The following is a 21,110-nucleotide window of genomic DNA, read 5'->3' as shown; positions in this document are numbered from 1 at the left end:
AGTACACAAAAAGACAAGAAAAAATGACTCGGCAAACCCACAGCACTAACAAACTAGCAAAACGACAACAGAAATACATAAATGACTCACTAAACCGCCAAATGACAGCTTGAATACACAATATGACTTCAAAAAACATTTTAATTTACAGGAAAAATACACAAAAGGACCACAGAAACGACCTCGGCGACAACAAAAGTACAAAGAATGACAGAAAATCAAGCAAAATTACTTAAAAAACTCTTTGTTCTTTCCTGTATTCATGCTCAGATCACTCATTATTCTAAATTCTGACATGAATGTTGATCATGTGACCCCCTGATTAAACAAACACATTTTTGTGGCCTCGTTGTGATAAAAGTTGCGTACCTCTGAAGTATGGTATGATAGCACGTGAATCTAATTCTTCCTTTGTTTACATTATGTGGTCCATCATTTATCTATCCATGTCTAAATGATTTAAATAAGCCCTAAACAATGACAATATATTTTGTTTAAATTAGCTTATATTCATTTTTCTTTTGTAGTCTCTAAAATATCCTCAGGGTTGGGAATCCTTAATGTTGTTTTAACACCATAAACATACCAACAACAAACATCTAAACATCATGTGACAAAAAACTAACGTCAACATAATTTCTCAATAAATGTAAGACAGTGGAAAAATCATATTGAATTTTTAAAAATGTAAAAAAAAATAAAATTCTTGCTCAAGACTTGATGACGTATAAGGATTTTCACTGATGGACTATTTTTCATAAAATGGGCAAACTTTGCATGAATATAATGATATAAATACAAAATTTACATTTTATGCAGGACAACAAAATACTTTAAAAAAAAAATCATGCCAAATAAAGCAGAAATCTGTGCACATGCTGTCAAAGTTTAGAAATAATTAGAATCATTTTAAAGAGGTTTTTTAAGGTGAAAAGAAACACTGAGCTCAAAACAATACATCTGGGTAATTAAAATAATTGTGATGTCCATATCAAATAAAGGGAATAAAAATATGATACCAATATTGCAGCCTTGCATATCGGCCGAAACCGATATTGATCTGTGATCAGCTTGAATCATACATGCTTTTTTTTTTTTTTCTTTAATTAAAAGAACAATAATTACTTATTTTGTAGTGTGGAATGTCAGAAAAGACTTGATCAAGTGATGTCACTCAAACAGAGAAAAATAGTCAGCAACAGTAGATATGAGAAAAACTAACCCATTTATTATTAATCAATTGGTTAAATACATTTTAACCTTTAACATAATATATACAGTATTCTACAATTGAATAAAAATAAACAAAAATAATAATAAAAGAATTTGGAAAAAAAAAAAAAAATGGATCGGAAAAACCGGGAATTTGAATCCGATATCCGATATTTTTTTCTTTATTTAGCTTTTTTCAGGCTTTTTTCAGATATCCGATGTCGGATCAGGACACCCCTAATACAAATAAATATATAAATAAAAAATACATATATGATTAAAATATAGAATAAAAAGGAAACATGGGGACCAAGACGATGATTATAGAATTAAGGATTAAATATTAAATACGAATAATAATAAGCATTTTTTTTTTTTTCATTTAATTAATTTTTTTATGCAGTTGGGACGTTACGCCATTGTCTCCTAAATAAATAATTGTACATTATTTCAAAACAAATTACAATTCATGTGTAAAAAAAAAAAAAAAAAAAAAAAAAAAAAAAAATGCGATTTTTTTTTTCTTCTTCTTTTTCTTGTTGTAGTTATTTGTGAGTTGTTTATGTGTATTACAGGTGAACTAAGCACATTTCCGCCACACTATTATAAGAAAGTATAATGACTCACGGTTAGTTGCTGCTCCTTAGACTCTCCGGTTTCCTTCATCGCCACTTTCTCTGGAAGTGATGGACGTTCAACCGTAAACACCGAGACACTCAACCATCCTGTTCTCCACCGGTAAAAAACATCCACGAGTTCTCACTGTCGCCTTCTCCCAGTCACGGAGCTCACTGACCGTCCACAGGCGCTGGTTCTCGGTGCTTTAATTAGCGTCGATGCTCCGCCGCGGTTCTTCCGGTTTGGGACTGGAAAAGATAACTGAGGAGGAAGAGGAAGAGGAAGAGGAAGAGGCAGGTGGAATGATACACAGAGTAGAAGCAGTACCATGACTCCACCTGCTGACAGACTATGGCCTTTTAACATTTAATAGTTACTATGGATATGGAATACACATATCAACGATTTAATTCTCCCTACTAGTCAAAATGAACATTTCAGATGTCCACAACGTAATTCCTCCTATAGGATAAATGACGTCACTTCATGGCAACGTCCTTTTAACATTTAAATAGCTACATTTGACTTTCCGGATGTAACATTATAGATATCAACAACATAATTGTGACTACTCAAAATTCAGTTTTGACAGTTAGATATCTGTAACAGTAATATAATAGATATCCGCAATGACGTCACCAAAAACGCCCTTCACCTCGTCACGCATTAAATGCCGAAGAAGAAGAAGAAGAAGAAGAAGAAGAAGAGGGAGAAGAAGAAGAAGAAGAAGAAGAAGAAGAAGAAGAAGAAGAAGAGTGAGAAGAAGAAGAAGAAACGTAATTTTAGTTTTAGCAGAACAAATTGTATTTGCGATCATTGATAAAATCTTTAGGAAATAGAGAAAAAAGTAACAATCAAGGTCTTTGTTGAGAGTTGTGCAAGAAATCTACGACTTATTGAACCTTTTTTGTCTCACCCGCGCACCGTTAGCCCCTCCTCCTACCTGTCATAACAAATATCTGCAATATAATTACATTTTGACTAGTTACAATTAAAGTTAAAGATATCTGAACCACAATTAATTTAAAGACATCTAACTCGATAATCGATATCTAACTGCAACTAAATTATGAATATCCATAACTCCATTTAGAGATATCTACAAGTGCATTCTGACTGGGGATAATTCCAGTCCAATATATCTATAACGTCATTTTGACTGTAGTTAAAACGTGACGTCATTAAATATATCTTTAATTAATGGGAGCTAAAGATATCTTGATTTGGAATCGTGACTAGTCAGAATTAAATAGTAGATATATCTAAATTGAGTTATGGATAGTCATGATTTAGTTGCAGATATCATCACCTCACATTGCGCCAATCTATAACTGAATTAAAGATATCAAATTCAATACAGAAACACGCACAAAAAAAGAGTGTAAAAAAAAAAAGAAGCAGATCAATGTCTTGCAACATAAAACTCTAAACTATTCACCAGTTGTTTTACAGTATTTCTATATAGACTATGGCTTGTTTTATGTGAAACAAATGAACAAATAAAGAAAATTCTGCAGCGGTACAGCCCTATGCTGCCACCTGCTGGACAGATATGGCACCTGCAAGCTTTGTGAAACAAAACAACCAGTGACCAGTGACTGTGGTTGGAGTATTTCTCACCGGTCCAAACTGGGACAGTTATAAATAATAGAAAAAATGAATTAAATTAAATGCCAAACATACAGTAAATTTGATATTTGGCTAATCATTGGTGAACACTGGATAAATGTTACTGTTGACAAATAAAACACTGAGCAACATACAACAGCATATTTCTAAATATCATTGTCTACAGAATACACTGACTTACTCTTTCACATCTTTTGTATGAAGTTAAAATCAAAATAAAAGCATTAAAAATGTAAATGTAATACATTTATTTTATATTGTTCCCATTATATCTAATATTATTCTTCTTTATACCATTTCTACATTTTTTCCCCATTCTGATCATGCTAATATATTTTATTCTTCCGAAAAATACATTTATTAAATGTAATATTGTGACTAGTGAGCAAGATTTTATAAGAGGGGAAATTATCAGGGAAAATGAGTTAGGGAGGACAGTTAAAAAAAAAAAGGATGAGAGCCATATGTAGTTATTTGTGAGATTAAATTAACTGAAGCAACTTCATTATTTTTATAAGTTTGTGACTGAAAAGCTTAAAGTGTAGTTTAAGATTGTACGCCTTAAAAGAACGACCCATGTTGTACTCAAAGCTGGTTTATTCATCTCACATTTAAATCCTCCACTTCCCAGTTACACACCATTATCAGTACTTGTGTGGTGTCACATGCAAAAAAAGGAACACGCACATAAAAATAATAATTAATGGCACATGTAATAAACACCTACAGGAAGTCATTGTTAGTCAATACAAACAGGAACCCCAATACTGCTATTATTATTATTATTTGTGTTGTTATTGATAGAAACTTTAGACATCCTAACTATTTATTAGCTGTATTAAATTTACAGAAAATACAAAGTCGTGGCTCGTTTAGGAAAATAAAAATACATGTGATCTTGTGTGACACGGACACACAAAATGAGAAAACAACAAAAGAGAAAGAAAAAAAAAAAACCGTATAAAATGGCAAACATTAACAAACAAACAGAAAAAGTTATTGTACAGCTTTCTTACAGAGGTTTAAAGGTAGTTTTGTTTCCAGACAATTAGAAATGTAAAAAAAAATGCATTTATCCAACATATTCTTATTCCTGGGGGTGCTACTGTAGGATGCTGATTATTAATCATAATGTAATCTTTAATTTCAGCTTAGTTTTTCTACAGTTAACATGAGTTATTAGAAGTCATCTGTTAATTACAAGCATACAGTATATACATGTAGGGAACTCTTATTGTGAAGGTGTAGAATTGTCAATTTGAGCCTCTTAATATGAACTTTGTGTGTGTGTGTGTTTTTGCACCCATATACAGAAAGTAGCAGCCCCAGGAATAAGGCTGATATGTGTACGTCAATAAATTATACATCAACAATCCCCTCGGCGTTCCCAGTGCTTCGTTTGTGCTTCAAAAACATCGAGTGTGACACGAAGAAAAAAAGCACGACTTTACATCCACTCGTGTGTTCACATTTTTTTTCTTCTTTATGGAGAAATAATTGTTAAGCGTGTCGTCGAACACGGTGGTTCTCAACCTTTTCAGCCCCCAACATAAAGATAATGGTTCATTGTTCTATGAATCTGTGATAACCACATTTATTTATTTATCTGAATAATATCCACTGTTATCCAGGACATTTACAATTATTTGCGCTAGTATATGGCCATCTTAAAGATGGAAATCCTTGGTTTAATCAGAAATAAAAATGGGTTAAAAGTGTCCAAAAATGGTGGTGAAATAGGATTTTAAAAACCACAGAAATTGGTTAAAAGTTGCAAATTAGAGTGGGCAAAAACGGGACAGAAAAAGTGGTGAAAAGGATTCAAAGTGTCAATATTTGGAACAGTTAGTTTAAACTCGCAAATAACTGGCATGACAAATCGTGAATGTGGTTAAATTTGTAAAAAAAAAAAAAAAAAAAGCATGAAATATAGTGAAAAGAGGTTAAAAGTGACATTAATGGGTCAAAGGGTTTATAAGGGTGGAAAGGATTTATAAGTGCTGAAAATTACTTGACCGTGAAATAACTTGAAGAAAAAGCATTGAAATTTGATGGAAAAGTGGCAGAAATAGGAGTAATGTAGCAAAAATGCATTAAAAGGAGCAAAAATATGACAAGAAAAAGTGATAAAAATAGGTTAAAATATGACAAGTTTGGTGTAGTTGCAGAAAAAGGGTAAAAAATAAGCAAAAAATTGTTCAAAAAATATTGTTAGTTTTTTAAAGGCATCTGTAAACGCCCTCCCAGTGTCTTGCGACCCCAAATGGGGTCCCGACCCCAAGGTTGAGAACCCCTGATCTAACAGGTTTAGACTACATTTTTAAGTCTCATTTCATATTTAATTAAAAAAGTGTTGTTAATATTGTGAACATACGTCGGACTGATGGCTGGTTACATGTGCGTGTGTGTCAGGAATGTTGAGCAGAAGTGAAATCTTCTCATTGGTTCGAGTCCTGGGCTTAAAAACACAGGGATGTCATTTTCCGTTTCTTTTCTCCTAAACTTGGAAGTCGTTGCCAAAGTGTCTCCGCTGGTCCTCGGTCATGGACAGGTACGTGGCTCTCATAGTAGGGGAGTACTATGACACACAAAAAAACACACAAAAATAGAAGATTACAAGCATTTCCAGATGATTGGGTCAAAGAAAATACAAAAAATGAGGATTTTTGATGAGAATCCCAGTCCCTGTTTACACAACAGCCTCTGTTTAGCTGTAAATGTGATCAAATTGTTTCAAACACGGTTTTCAGGTCAGCAAACTATCAAAATTCAACCTGGACGACGTGTTGTTGTGCAAAGTGAGCTTCATTGATGTCTGACGACATGTTTGGATTCACCACAGCCGACTATGAACATTTAGTGCTCGATTTAATGTCGCTGTTACGTTTTCTAGTATTGATATTTTTCTTTACACATTTTTTTTTGCTTTGTACGTGTCTTGTGCTAAATTGACACCTGAGTTTGCCACGTGGGGATGAATATCTTTATAGTGAGAGACGGTTATTTATTTATTCTTTCATTTATGCATTTATGTATTTATACAATGTTATTCCTTCTTCTAACCTATTTTCACCTACAGTATATAAGGCATTTTTTAATCTTAACCTTAATATTTTGCGTATATCTTTCAGTAATTTTAATGTTCCCAATGTTCCGTTATTTAGATTTTTCTGTTTAATTCCTGTGTGTGTGTGTGTGTGTGTGTGTGTGTGTGTGTGTGTGTGTGTGTGTGTGTGTGTGTGTGTGTGTGTGTGTGTGTGTGTGTGTGTGTGTGTGTGTGTGTGTGTGTGTGTGTGTGTGTGTGTGTGTGTGTGTGTGTGTGTGTGTGTGTGTGCGTGTGTGTGTGTGTGTGTTTGTGTGCGTACTTTGAGCTGATACTTTGTGCTCCACTGATTGTTTGTTCTGATTGCAAAGCAGTGAACAGCCTAAAATTATGTTTCCATAAAAAAACTTTAGTAAACACTGTATGAGGTTGAAAATTGCATGATTGCATTTAATTTAATTTTTTTTTTTTTTTTAGTAACCTGAGGAGTGAGTTCGTTTAATAATGTCTGATGTGGTTCACTAACACCTAGTGAATGGGCTGTGCATAAATTAAATGTTTTTTTTCCATAAGAAAATATGATTAAAAACATTAATTTGGACATTTTTTGGATCAATACAATAATCGCTTGGTGAAATATCACAATATATTTTTCTTACACCCTTGGTAGCTTACATTAAAACTCTCACTAGTAGTACTAGTGGACTGTTTTTAGTCTAGTACTAGTAAAGCCAAACTCTTCTCTAGTCGTACTAGTAGACGTAATGTAAAAGTAGGAGGGATTAGCACCAAATCCAGCTCTCTGATTGGTCGATACGACGCGTGACCCTGTGCTAAACGTGACACCTGCAGGAGAGTGAGAGTCAGAAACGCTACAGAAGTGACAGGTCGATGCATGCAAACACACCAGGGCTAAACATGGACACGCCCTGTAAACACAGAGGGACGTTAAACCCTCTCATAGTCGCCTGGTGAACATAGTCTGGGTCAAAGGTCATGCTGACGTGGGGAAACTACGCGGGAACCAAAGTGATGAGGAGGGACAAACACACAGGAGTGCCTGAGAAAGAGCAGAAACACACTTACTCGGTTTCTATACTGCTGAGAGTATATCTTCAAAAGTTGATGAAACGGAAGAAAAAGAAACAAACAAACATGTGACGAACCAACGAATAAAAAAAATAGATAAAAAAAGAAGCTGTTAGACGGAGACGACTGCACAGTCAAATTAATGAGGAGGAAGTTATTCACTTACTGTAAGTCATACAGTATAACCAGTGTACTAGTGCATCACATTAGCTCAGTGGTTCACAACCTTTTTTTTTGGATCGTGACCCAAGAAATTCTAGTGACCCCAAAGACATTTTTTATTTTTCTAGAATTCACTTTTGATTAGATTGGTTTGTTATACTGTATTAGTAACAAGCTTTGCCAGCTCAGATATTTTTTATACTGCATTATTATTATTATTATTATTATTATTATATATAAGTGATAGCATGGAATACAGTTGTACATTTTAATTTGCTAAATAAAATATATATTTTATACAGTAATTGTTTTTTTTTTGTTTTTTTTTGATTAATTACAAGACATTTCAGGCAACCCCATTTAAACTCCAGGCGACCCCACCTGGGGTCCCGACCCCAAGGTTGAAAAACCCTGCATTAGCTCTTTACTCTCCAGACAAACTTAATAATAGCGACACAGCAGATACCGTCTGTCCAAACGTGCTGCAGACTATTAACAAAATAAGATACTGTATTTCAAAATAAAGCAAAAAAAATTCAACTTCAAACATCGGATTAGCTTTCTTGTTGGGTTTATTAACACCACAACTTATTCTGCACTCACGGAACATATTCCTGCTATGCCTGGAGCTTTTGCTTCCTAATCATGGGTGCAACTTCCTGTGCTTCTCTTTTTACCGTTTACAACAAGAGCCCCACGTAGAATCAAGCTCAAGCTTTATTTTTGTTACAAAACAACAAATTATTCTGAACAAACCAAATTCCAAACCTTCATTAATTAGCCGTTTGCTAAATGCTACTTTTTCTAGCCCACAGGAATCATATCGACAGCAGTGCCTCTGGGAATAAAATAGAAACTGATTAATAATTAATTTAAATATAATATTCCTTTTAAAAGTCACATCTGAAGCGTATCCCTCCCCGTTATAATGACAGCTTCATGTTTCTATTTCTACCTCCACATTGGAGCAGCTGACAGGAAGGGGTTAACCCTGTGAAGAAGGATAACAGTGGAGGAATAATGGGTCGCGACCTGTGTAGCTTTCTGCAGGGAAATGGGTCGAGGAAAGTCTAAATGATGTTCTGTTCCCATGAAAGATTAATCGTATTACTTCTACTCTCCTTGTCAGTCAACCATGACTGAGTGAAGAAAAGCCTTCACAATATTCACTCCTACAGAGGTTTTCATTGGCCGAGAGGTAAGATTTAGCAAAGTACGAGTGCTGAGTCACTGAGTGAAAATAGGAGTTAAATATTAAGTATTTCCTGTGCTCCAAGGAAGGGGTTCTCAACCTTGGGGTCAGGACCCCATTGGCGGTCACCAGAATCCTTTAAGAATCTAGGAATGTGTTTTAAGCCAATTTTTGCTTATTTTTACCCTTTTTCTGCAACTACACCAAACATGCCATATTGTAAACCTAATTTCATCACTTTTTCTTGCAGAATTTTTGCTTCTTTTCTTCTCCATCAAATTTTAATGCCTTTTCTGCACATTTTTTTTCCACTTTCATGACATTTTCAACACTTATAAACCCTTTCCACCACTTTTTCACCTAATGTTGCACACATTGACCCATTATTCACCATATTTCATTCTTATTTTTGGCAATTTAACAACACTGAACAATTTAACAACCGTTTCTACCACTTTTTCTGTCTGTTTGTGGCCACTCTAATTTGCAACTTTTAACCAATTTCTGTGGTTTCTAAAATCCTATTTCACCAACTTTTGAACCATTTTGGGTCACTTTTAATCTATTTTATTTTGGATTAATGCCAGGATTTCGCTCTTTAAGATGACTGTAGTCTATATTATGGCACAAATAATAATAAACTTCCTGGATAACAGTGGATATTATTCAGATAAATAAATACATGTGGTTATCACAGATTCATAGAACAATGGACCATCATTTTGCTGACTTTATGGATGGACCCCAAAAAGCTCTTCCCTTTATTCCCCCTTATAGATGGCCCTGTCTACACATGACTGTTCTAGAATGTTCATGTCTGTGTTCTGTCTGGTTAACCAGTCTATGGTACCTTTATTTTGGAGGTTGTGGGATGAAATGGTTGAGAACCACTGATCTAAGGATAAGTAGCCCTGCATCATGAGAAACATTTGGTCTCTGGGACCCAACATACCGAGGGGGGTGGGGAGCCTCGTCCTATCAGAGGCACATTCTCGAACCTCGGGTTCCCTCCAAAAAGAGCCGTTTGATTCCTGCAAAGAGAACAGGATAGAGGTGAATGAAACGCTCCGTTAGCCTAGCGTCCTAGCGTCCCTGTCCCTGACTCTGATTGTGACTCACATGTACTCAGACATGGGGTTGTTGGTGAGCGTGGCGGCCGGGGGCTGGAGGCTGTTCTGGCTGCCCATACTGCTGCTGTAGCTGCAGAAGCTGTGCAGGTTGGCGTGGTTGGGGTTCTGGGGGCCAAACCGCCGCGGGTTAAACGGATCCTCCTCGTCAATGTCGTCGTAGTCTCGTTCTCTAAAAAGAAAAGCACAAACCTTATTTTTATCATTGATGCCAAACAAACACTTGAATTCCACATCTATATTAGACCTGGAGTTTCACTGTTCATGTCCAATCGGATTCAAGGGACAACTTGCAATGAATCCCGATCTACCACTGACTGCTAAAGTATATAACAGTGGTCCTCAACTATTAGTCTGCAGACCCGTAGTCGGTTGGGCCATTTCGTAACGGGCTGCAGAGAAAGAGTAAGCATTTCAAATATAAAATGTATTTAATTTTCATGTATGTTCCGGTAATTTTATTTTGAAAATTTGCTCAACTCTTTCACTTCACAGAATTTGATTATTACATAAGAGGTTTTAAAAATAAATAAATTAAAATATATTACTATTATTATTTACAATTATTAATGGATTCTTACATTTCCAGAAATCTTTTTTTAATTAATTTTTTTGCATTTTTTAAACTATAATACAAACCAGGTGAGTCCTCCTAATTAAAATATTTCAGTTACTTTTACTTTATTTGTTTATTTGGAGGGGAAAGTGCACATTAATGAACACCAGTAAAACTTTGTGTAAATGTAACAGATTTAGTCATGAGCTACTTTCCATCCGTTGTCCTCATACATTTAAGACAATAAAAAATACAATCATGGACATAATATATACATTATTTACAACCAACCAAAGCAATTTCTTATTGATATAAAAACTTGTATAGATGATCACATGATTATTTCAGCTGTTTTTTTTTAAAAGCTGTAAAGGTGGAACAGTCTAGTGCAGTAGTCAATAATCAAGGTGCTGTGAGGTGTACACAGTGTTTGCACATTGTGTGTTTGTTCGAAATAAAGGCCGAGAACAGACTGACCTGCAGGCGATTTGTCTCCACGCTTTGGGAATGGCACACAGCATGACGCTGAAAGCTACGACCGCCACCATGGAGAAGAGGCAGAGGTAGAGCACGCCCTCCACCCCGTCGTAGCACACCCCCACCATCGCATCCAGGTAGTCCTAAGGAGGTCACATAGGGTCAGTTACCACAGGTGACCCACGGAGGGAAACCTGTGGTAACGGACCTTGTTGAGGCCTCTGCAGTCCAGCAGGGCGGTCAGCTGGTGCAGACTGGCCTCGGAGGAGTTCAGTAAATGTTGGATACCCAGAAGGTCTCTCTGTGGAAGGGTGATCACATGATCAGAAAGACCTCCAGCAGTACAGGAGTTACCTTTAGGGCCTGTACTACGAAGTGGGATTTCCTCTTATCGTGAAAAACTTCCGGGATTTATTCGGTGTGTCCTGTACTACAATGCTGGTTAACGTCTTACCAGGCTAAATCACCATGGTAACTAAGGCTGAACACCAGGGTTTGGTTCAATTACATTTTTTCAGTTACAATTATGTTTTTATTTACTTATAGTGACCAGCATTTTTTCTAATTACAATTAAATTTAAATTATTTTTTATCCTCAGAAAGGCAATTACAATAACATTCTTAATTACTAAAGTTCAATTACAATTAATCACAATTTCTGAGCCTGAAATAAATAATAATTAGCCTAGTTAGCATCTCTTATGATAACTGGTCCTAAATCAGCTGTAAAATACACTAAAAACAAATGTCTATCTAATGTATTTCCTATTTATTGGTTACCTTGTTATGCTTCCTAATCAATGAAAATATAGTTTTGGTGTCGACGTCTGACCCTTTTTTTGTCAGTATACCCCTCAAATTTTTAATATTTTTTTATGGTAAAATGTGGGAAAGCTTAATGTGAAACATATTTTAATAATTAACTACATATGTGTAGAACTGTACATAGAACTGTAACATGGTTCCCCAGTTTGGCGTTTAATTATAATTGACCATTTTTATAGAACTTTCATGACAATTACAAAGTCAATTATCTGAACACAATTACAATTTAACTACGATTACGTCAGCCACAGAGTTTTTTTTAAATACAATTACATTTATAATTACACCATAATTGTAATCAATGACCAATTACGCGATTACAATTATAATTGATCCCAACCCTGCTGAACACCTAACTTGGTCTGGACCAGGTTATGAAGTGGATCAGATCTGAGTGAGTACTAAAGCCCCGCCTCCTGACCAATCAGTTTTCTTAGAAAATGAGCTGCCCATTGTAAGAAGATCCTGATTGGTGCAGATCTGACAGCTGCGTTAGGAAAGAAAGATTCATAATCATAAATCAAATGTTACGCATTAACAGTGTCATCAGCAGCTTCCTGCCTGCATTCTTTTCTTTCTGCTTTTTCTGCAGCAACAGTGTCGTTTTTGGTCTGAATTACGGATTTTCCTGAATTATTCCTCAATTGTGACGTAAATTGCTCTACACATTTCTCTGTTTGTGGTTGGTCTGACGCTGCAATCTTCACCTATTTCACGAGAGCGAGCACGTATTCTGTATGTATCACTTAAGTGAGTGTGTTCATATCCCGATTCGTAGTAGAGATGCTCTGTGATGGAGAATGTTCGGTTAACAGGGAGAAATATCCCGGATATACTTATCCAGCTTCGTAGTACAGGCCCAAGGATTACTATTACTATAGTTAATGTTGGTACCTCAGCTGTGGGAAACAAGGGCACGGCAAACTGCAGCAGACCCTGGATCTGAATCTGCATGGTGGTCAGGGACCTCTGGAAAATGGTTAGTGGCTGCAGAAAAAGAAAATGTGTATGAATCCAATATTTGTGATGTTTTGAGTATGTTTGGTAGTTGTTGTTTTTGGTCGGAGCTCCATTTGTAAAGACGTCTATAATATCTTATTCCCGCAAGTTATTTTTTAATATTATGTTAAGGTTTCATTTGTTTAGACAACAATTTTTCCGGAAAATTCAGGAAATCAGGAAAAAACAGTATAAATGAAACCTTAAGATATTATTCAAAATGAACATGTTGGAATTATTACGCGGAAGTCAAGGAAACGGCAAAGCAATCAGCAGACGCTTCTGAAGAAGACTGGCAGTTGACAGTCAAAACATGTCAGGAGACCAAAGTAAATCAGTTGTCTGAATAAATGAAGTCTTAACATATTAGTATATAATCTGATTTTTCTTAAATAAATGAATGATAAATAAATGTTTTATGGAATTGGAAAAAAAGAAATAGAAAATGATAAAGGCATAATATACTGATGAAAAATATTCCAATTTATTATTAATAATAATTATGAAAATAAATGAACCTGTCATAAAAAAAATCCACTCTATCTATTAAATTAAGGAGAATATAGTTCACTTTAGATGATAATACCTCACCTTTATGTCTCTGAATTAATTAGTTTTTTATTTGTAGGGTTTACATTTGACCAACAGGGGGCAGATTAAGCTCCATAATGTAGCACTATTTGTGATTCTGTCAACATTTAAACATGATTATATTGAACATCAGTAGCTTGCAAATCCTCCCATTTAAAACTAATATGTCTGATGATATTCATATGAACGTCGGCGTATTTTTCAGAAGGACAGACGCGTCTGTTTTCAGTCTCTACGGATCAGTCTAATGACCTTATCAGATTTGCCTGATTAACTTTACCTGGAGTGAGCTTCCAGTGAGCCAAATGGAGTGAAAACATGAAGAAAAGAAGAAGGTAATAACCACAGGAGGTAAAAACTGGTCTGAGTGCCAGTCTGCCAGTGTACTTGTGGTCTTTGTACCTTATGGTTACCAGTTTAGCTTTGTCTTATTAGCTGGGTGTCTAAGATGTTTCCTCTGTGCTGAGTCAAAGAAAGATGAAGTCTGAGAGCAACGGACTCCTTATTTAGAACTGAGTAACACAAAGTGAACTGACACACAGAGGTGTGAAATCTGATTTTAGATTCCTTCCAGTACCTGTTGAAACGGGTTGGAAACAGTCTGGTTGCAGTACAGGTAGTAATGAAGAATATCTGTGGGAAAATAAAGGCACACAAAGCTGATTAAAGGCATTATTTGATATGATTCCAGAGGATTAATAAGATATCAGTGTCACTAACGAAGCTGGATGCACTTATGTGTGTGTAATAGTCACTAAGCGGCGGAAAATGTACTGTAAATTCCCATGAAAACTGAAGCTTGAGAATTTAAAAGGGACATTTGTAATTGGAATTAAGCAACTAATATTTTATATGATGCCAAATATATTTAATATCCTTGTTAAGGACCTTCAATTTCATCCCTTTAAATCCCATGGAACCATTCCAATTTGGAAAAATCCCAGAATTTTGCCAACATAGTTGAAATTAATTATTATTTTGAATAGATGCTAATATCTAAGGTTGGATATGATACAGTTATTTAAAAATAGTCAACATTTCTTGGATAATTCCAATAAAATGTATATATATATGTATATATATATAAAATACGTTTTCTGTTCATCTTTTGCTTTGTGTGTTTAAACTTAGACATGACTAATGATGACTGTAATCGAATGATTCTATTTTTAGGCCGCGCTAATGGACTCAAAACGATGCTCACTTTGTTGTTGTTGTTGTGTACACTAGTTAAAATCACTACTCCTCTGTTATTCGTGGACGTATTGGGCTGAAATTAGATAGCTATAATCTATGGATGTGTACGCATCAAAGCTTGAGCCCGATTTTTGATTTGGGGTCCCAAAAGGGAAAAAAAACAAAGTTGATTTCTCATTTATTTGTAAGTCAAATATAACGACGGTTGTTGGTACTCAATCATTGACACAAACCCATATATAAATGGGGCCCATTATCCCATACGTGTCACGGGCCCCATTTTTCAAATGACTACTCCTCCGTTAATGCTCGTTGAATTTGTAATTTGACATGGATATTTTATGAGCGGATGCCTCTCAGAGACCTTTTTTTACTCGGTGGAACCGAGTCATTTGACTGAATTCTCGGGAACGTGGTACGTGTTATTCGGCGCGGGCCCGACCGTAGTTCATCCGAACTTGTTTTTCTATCTTGTTACCTGCTGTTCTCAGTTGTAACCCTTTGTAAGCTGTTGTAATTTTTCATCATTTTGCTTGCCTTTTGGTTCTGTGTATTTTGGAATTGTGTTCATGGGATGATGCATCAGTATATGTAATATACTTCAGCCTTAACCCCTTCAGTCATTATGTATATCATTTTTTTTTTGCTTTTTTCTTTTCTGTGTAAAGCCTTGTTTATACGACTGAACAAAGAATAAACTAAACTAAAATTACCAATAAATAAATCACATGAAAAGTTTATATTTTTGAATATTTCCTAAAATTCCCAAGCTTAAGTTCACCGAAAAAAAAACCAATGCTCACCGGTTCCAATGATCCCCTTTGTTTGGCTCATGATGAACTTGTCAGGCGAGACACAGAAATCACTCGTGCCCTGTAATTAAACAGGAGATAAAATGTACAGCCAAGCTCTTAAGAACTAGATTTTCTTTGAAAATGATCCGGAAATTGATCAGGATCACTGTTTGACTAATTCAGACATTTCACGCCCAGTGAACACAGTATACACATGCACACACACAGAGGGGATAAAGCAACCACAGTTTCTCCGCCAATCAAAGCCGGTTTGTTAGAAATCAGGGATATCAAGGAAGTCTGGATCCAGCGGCAAAGTCTGTGTAAATTCCTTAAGGAATAAGAAAGCACGGGTCTCTGACTACCAACTGTCAGTAATTGGGAGCTCTGCAGAGAGCTGCATTCATTATGCATTCATCTCTGCATATTCTGACAAGTGAACTCTAAAAAACATCCAGAGTTAAGACACACAAGCTTCTGTCGGTGACGGAAAAAGACAAATTCAGGACAAACATCCACCATTACACGGTTTATTTATGTACCTTGGCGTTGACTAAGAGCAGGAAACCTTCTAATCTATTTGAATTTTTTTAAGTAAATGAAATGAAAAAAAAAAAAAAAACAACAATTTGTAAATAGTTGAGTCATGTTTTAGTGAAACAGTCAGTCAGTAGTTTTACAACTACTGGATAATCAACAAAGTGAAGCAAAGTCACAAGAAAAGCCTTAACTAAAGTCACATTGTTGAACAAAATACAACAATTAACGTCTTTACAACAAAAACAATACGTCACAGACAACTGGTTGTGCTGGTACAGTCACAGAGAATAGGTTATATAAGTCACAGTTTGTTTTGTCATATCTTGAATTCTAATTGAAACAAATTCAACAGCTAGAGTTTTCAGTTTGGGTCAAATTTGCCCTATTTTGACATTTGACTGCAGCTAAAACCCCTTAAATATCATCAATGATTTCTTTATTTGTGTATTTATTGTTAAACCAACTTTTGTACAAAAGCAAGTCCAATCAATAGAAAAAAAAGGCTCTAATTTAAAGTTTATCTATTGAGATTAATTAAAAATAGTTATATTTTTGCAGATATCTTTAAAGTGTTACATTATATAGGTGGATGTGTTATTTGCATAAAATTCATGCAATCAATAGTTTAGCTACACAAATATGTGGTTGTGGTTGGATAAGACGATCAAATAGAAATAGAAATGGCAATTTTACTATTTTCATTTTAATTTTTTATTCAAAATGTAGCTGAAATTGCACAGAATCTACCCTCACATGCATTTACACAATAGTTTATTGCAATATGAACGACTATACCTCCTCAAATATAATTATTTTTATGGCACAGCATAAATTCTCATCTACATGTTTTGGGAGAATATAGAACATGTCAATGTTATTTTTCGCAGTAAAACGGGTAGCCTGATTTGTAGCAAGAGTAGCAAAAATGGACAAAAATGTCCAATTTGCGTAAAATCTTGCGCTACATCGTCTATTATGATTTCAGTGCTTTTGGCAAACGTCTGCAGCAGTAAACTCAAACAGAATTGGCAACATTTTTTAAACGTAAAATCGGAGGCTCTACTTGTCAGAGGAATGTTTTCAACATTCATAGGCAGAGAAATAAACACTCTTCCTGCCAGTAGGTGGCAGTATTGAGGGTAACACAGTATTTTTAAACAATTTCATGTGCATAAGTTGGTCTGTCGGCCATAAATATCTAACAAAACATTCTCTAGGGAACTCATTTTCAATGTTACATTCTAAATTAATCCAGACAAATATAACCGGATCAATTACAGAGATGTGAAATCTATCTTTAGGCAGTAAATTCAGCCACGCACTGAGCCAGTGAGCCGCCTCTGTTTACTGCTGCACCGTCGCTGTTCACAGCAAATCTAAAAGAAATCATCTCAGTGTTGTTTGAGGAGTTTTTGTGTGGATTGTTCAAAGACGTAATGAGATATAACCAGACTCAGCCGCTCAATACATAATAGACAGGTTATATAACAGCCAGATATAACTGCAATAAAAAAAAGAAAAGAAAAGAGTTGACGGCATGATTTGAGAGCTGATAATCTACGAATAAATCCTTAAATGGAGATGAAGGATAATAACCGGCATTCAGACTTTTCCTCCATGATTTGCTCGACTGAACAACTTGCCATGTAATTCATCAGGAGATTTCATGCTCCTTAAAGGCCAAATAATCAACTTTAGACAGGAAATTAATGAGTGAATTATGCTGACATTTGCTGAGGATTTTCAGACTCTCCAGAAAGATCAACCTTTTTCCCCTTTTATGAGAACTTTAAGTACATTTTTCAGTCTAGTTCTGGTGGTTGATCTCAATGGTGTAGTGTGGGGTATGTTTGCTTAATCAAAAACAACCGATTTGGAAGGAAAATAATGACTTGGCAGATTCAAGCCAGAGAGAGAGAGAGAATATCAAGGATTTCCATCTGTTCTTTTTTCACTTTACATACTGTGATGGGTTAGTGGTCAGAGAAGAGGCGCCAAGTCTACTTAAAGACAGTCAAGCAAAGGAGTGATGGTTGCAAAGGCACAAGTGACAATTTTTCAAAATAAAGTACAACTATAAAGACTCAGTGTAGGCAGCACAGATCTATAAATTGAAGGTATTTCTTCCAAAAAATTTAATATTTGAATCACAAAGGTGTAAAAAGTCCCTCACCCACCATCGTCAATGGGTTTGCCATCCATTGGGTATGTAACTTGAACTTCTGAAAAGTTACACACACTGCATTGTGGGAATTGGAGGCACATGGAAGAATGCAAAGTTGGCGCAGAAGCAAAACAAATTCTTTGAGGAGTGTTTTTACTTTAATCTTACTGCGATTTCTTGCGTTTCTTCATCAGACAAGACGATAATTCTCTTGACGTCTCTTTTGCTCAACATTATTTAAGGAGTTTCTTGTCACTCTGATTTTGGCTGTATTTTCGTGTTTTTTCGTGGAAGCCGAAATATCAACATCCTCAATTGTTTTGTTTTGGTTTTCATTTCGTGAAAACACCAGAAACCTCCTATGGTGGTGTTTTGGGGGTCATACTGGCAGTAATATTGGATGAGAACAGCCTGTTTTCTTTTATTTTTTTTGCATCCCGGTACTAAATGGTCAATGGACGGACCAACCCGCAACGCAGAGAACTAAGACATTTTTCTCAATCACATCCTTTCAACACCTGCGTGGCATTTTAGTTGACAACAAAAACCCAAGACGAAAGGATAGTTTTCAAATTATATCGTCATCTGTTTCTGCCGTTAGTCGGGGGTGACAAAGTGTGCCACGCTCACCACAGCGGTTGCCAGGTCAGCTCCCAGAGAACTCCAACTTAGCACCAGTGTCAGCACTCCGAACACCATCATCCTGCAAAGATACAAAGACCCACAAAGTCAGAGAGGAACACACGGAGAGAACCACTCGCCAGAAACAGAAGCTTTTAGTCAAAGGCTCCGTTTGTATTGACCACATGAGTGCACAACGCTATTGGTAACACTACTAAAATACACAGTCATCAGGATTTAAAGTAAACACAATTAAGGCTGCAATGATTAGTCAACATGATCGATTATGTCTACTACAAACATTAGTCGACGTGGATTTCATGTCGTCGATGCATCATTTAATCTTGTAAATTAATGATCAAATCCAGCCCACGGCTGCTTCCTGCTTTCTTTTTGCTGCAGTACCTTACATTGACTGCTAGAGGCAGTGTTGCACCACTAACTTTGTGCAAGTAAACAGCGAAGACGAAGAATGGCGGAAAGAAAAAAGCTTAATGCGACCTAAAGTTTCTAAAGCTTCAGAACTTTTCACCGAAAACAAAGCAGTGAAAAACTTTAGGTGTAAACTCTGAAGTTCAGCTTATTATTTATTATTTTTATGGACTTGATTTAAACTTTAAACTCTGTGATTCGTTTAAACCTCATTACCTCCACAACCTGCAGGTTAGCTCCAGCTTTTTAAAGTTAGTGATTTACACTCTTTGTTTCCTCTTATTACTACTTTGTTCAAGACAACTTTAACTTTAAGTTTGTGATATTTAATTTATTCATGATTTTAATGTGATTTCAATGATATTTTATGTGTTAAAGGAGACATATCATGCTTTTAAATCCTTTTACATATAAATCATACAGTTGTGGTCTATATAAAGTGGAACTGCAATGCTTGGGTCTGAATTCCTCATTATTATAGCTCCACCCCTTTTCTACCCCTTTTCTGATGTGCTTCTGAGAGCAACTCGTTTTGGTGCGGTCTCTTTAAATGCAAATGAGACACTTCATACCCCGCCCCCTCTCCAGGTTGCAGAGGTGACACTCGGTACAACTCCACCCTGTTCGGCCATTTTTGTAGTTTGATAGAAGAGATACGATTATTTAGCGGCGCAGAAAATGTTTATTCACACGTTATTTACAAAATGTTAACAACAGAAGACTTGTCCATCCAGCCTTACATGTTTGAGCCAGAGTCTGACCCAGCGGAGCGAGATGAAAATGAAGATGATGAACCTGCAGAACCCTAACAAGTGAGCTAACACAAGCACCAAGCTAACGCTAGCGCCAAGCTAACGTCACGAAATGCCTTTTAATACAGTCTTTTCGGAGACAAAAATGGCAAAATGACTAATGAACACTTTAGACTTAAATTAAATCACGTAGGCCATATCACAAAAATGACCTTACCCACAGATGTGGGTACATTTCCGTAAAAATTAAAACTCAACCAGGCACTTTGAAAAGGTTCTGATGCTGGGAGACGGTGTAATGAAGCGTGTGGGTTACTACATCCAACAACGGAACATTTTGACTTATCCTCTCGTAACTTCGGCATCCTTGAGCTTGGACTACAAAATAAAAGTGAGAAATAAAAATGGCGGATTGCTCGAAGTGTTGGGCCTGGAGTCGATGTCCCAATTTGGCAGTTCTGCTGCAAATACTGTGACGTTATTGTTCAAAAAACGTAATAGAGAATAGAAAAATCGAAACAGATTGAAAAATATGACCAAAACAGAATATAAATAGATCAACGGAGCACCTGAAGAGACTAATTTGAACTTTTCTGTACTTCTAAACACGCTAAATATACAACAAAATGCATTTAAGGGCTAAAAAAGTGGATTTAGCATATGTCCCCTTTAGATATAACAGCTACACTACAAATACATGTTTTATGTCATTGTTTTAGTTCCTCTGTGTAAAACATGCTGTCACAGTACAACAGGGACACGGATTTAAGCAGCCCAAAATATGTGCTTCAAAACAGAAAATTAATCGTGACTAATCAAAAAAAAGTCAACTACAAAAATAATTAGTTGCAGATCTGAACACAATTCATTCTTTGGCTGCTTAGTGACAGCAAAAACAACACTTTATCTCCTTCACCTAAGCAGTGACCTTAATCGTAAAGTCGGTGAGCTGGTGCTACGTCTGGACAGTCATTAGTTCTTCTATCTCTCCTTCACAGACTAATCACCGCACGTATCCATTTTCTGTGACCTATTGACACGATTATAAATGCTGAACAAATGACAGAGTCAAAGGCATCAATAGGAGTCA

At 35.9% G+C, this 21,110-nt stretch overlaps 2 protein-coding genes across 3 annotated transcripts in view; both read right to left on the bottom strand.

Moving 5' to 3' along the window:
- Positions 1–2,444, bottom strand: part of kif19 (kinesin family member 19) — a 36,245-nt gene extending 33,801 nt beyond the window's left edge. Inside the window, exon 1 of the mRNA XM_028476090.1 lies at positions 1,840–2,444. Coding sequence (XP_028331891.1) covers positions 1,840–1,878 — 39 coding nt within the window. The 5' untranslated portion in view covers positions 1,879–2,444. The remainder of the gene's footprint in view (positions 1–1,839) is intronic.
- Positions 2,445–5,646: 3,202 nt separating this feature from the next.
- ttyh2 (tweety family member 2) overlaps positions 5,647–21,110 on the bottom strand; it is a 68,293-nt gene continuing 52,829 nt past the window's right edge. The window contains exons 6-15 of one of the 2 annotated variants that reach the window (XM_028476275.1): positions 18,846–18,918; positions 15,521–15,590; positions 14,098–14,153; positions 12,825–12,917; positions 11,314–11,406; positions 11,106–11,248; positions 10,065–10,244; positions 9,898–9,976; positions 7,589–7,615; positions 5,647–6,037 (exon numbers count right to left, since the gene is read on the bottom strand). In XM_028476275.1, the coding sequence (XP_028332076.1) occupies positions 5,957–6,037; positions 7,589–7,615; positions 9,898–9,976; positions 10,065–10,244; positions 11,106–11,248; positions 11,314–11,406; positions 12,825–12,917; positions 14,098–14,153; positions 15,521–15,590; positions 18,846–18,918 (895 nt within the window). In that variant the 3' untranslated portion in view covers positions 5,647–5,956. The remainder of the gene's footprint in view (positions 6,038–7,588; positions 7,616–9,897; positions 9,977–10,064; positions 10,245–11,105; positions 11,249–11,313; positions 11,407–12,824; positions 12,918–14,097; positions 14,154–15,520; positions 15,591–18,845; positions 18,919–21,110) is intronic. The other variant, XM_028476276.1, reaches the window with a different exon arrangement.

Source organism: Gouania willdenowi, chromosome 19 (assembly GCF_900634775.1).
Source record: "Gouania willdenowi chromosome 19, fGouWil2.1, whole genome shotgun sequence".
NCBI classification, from domain to species: Eukaryota; Metazoa; Chordata; class Actinopteri; order Blenniiformes; family Gobiesocidae; genus Gouania; species Gouania willdenowi.
This window is presented reverse-complemented; position numbering and strand designations above follow the sequence as displayed.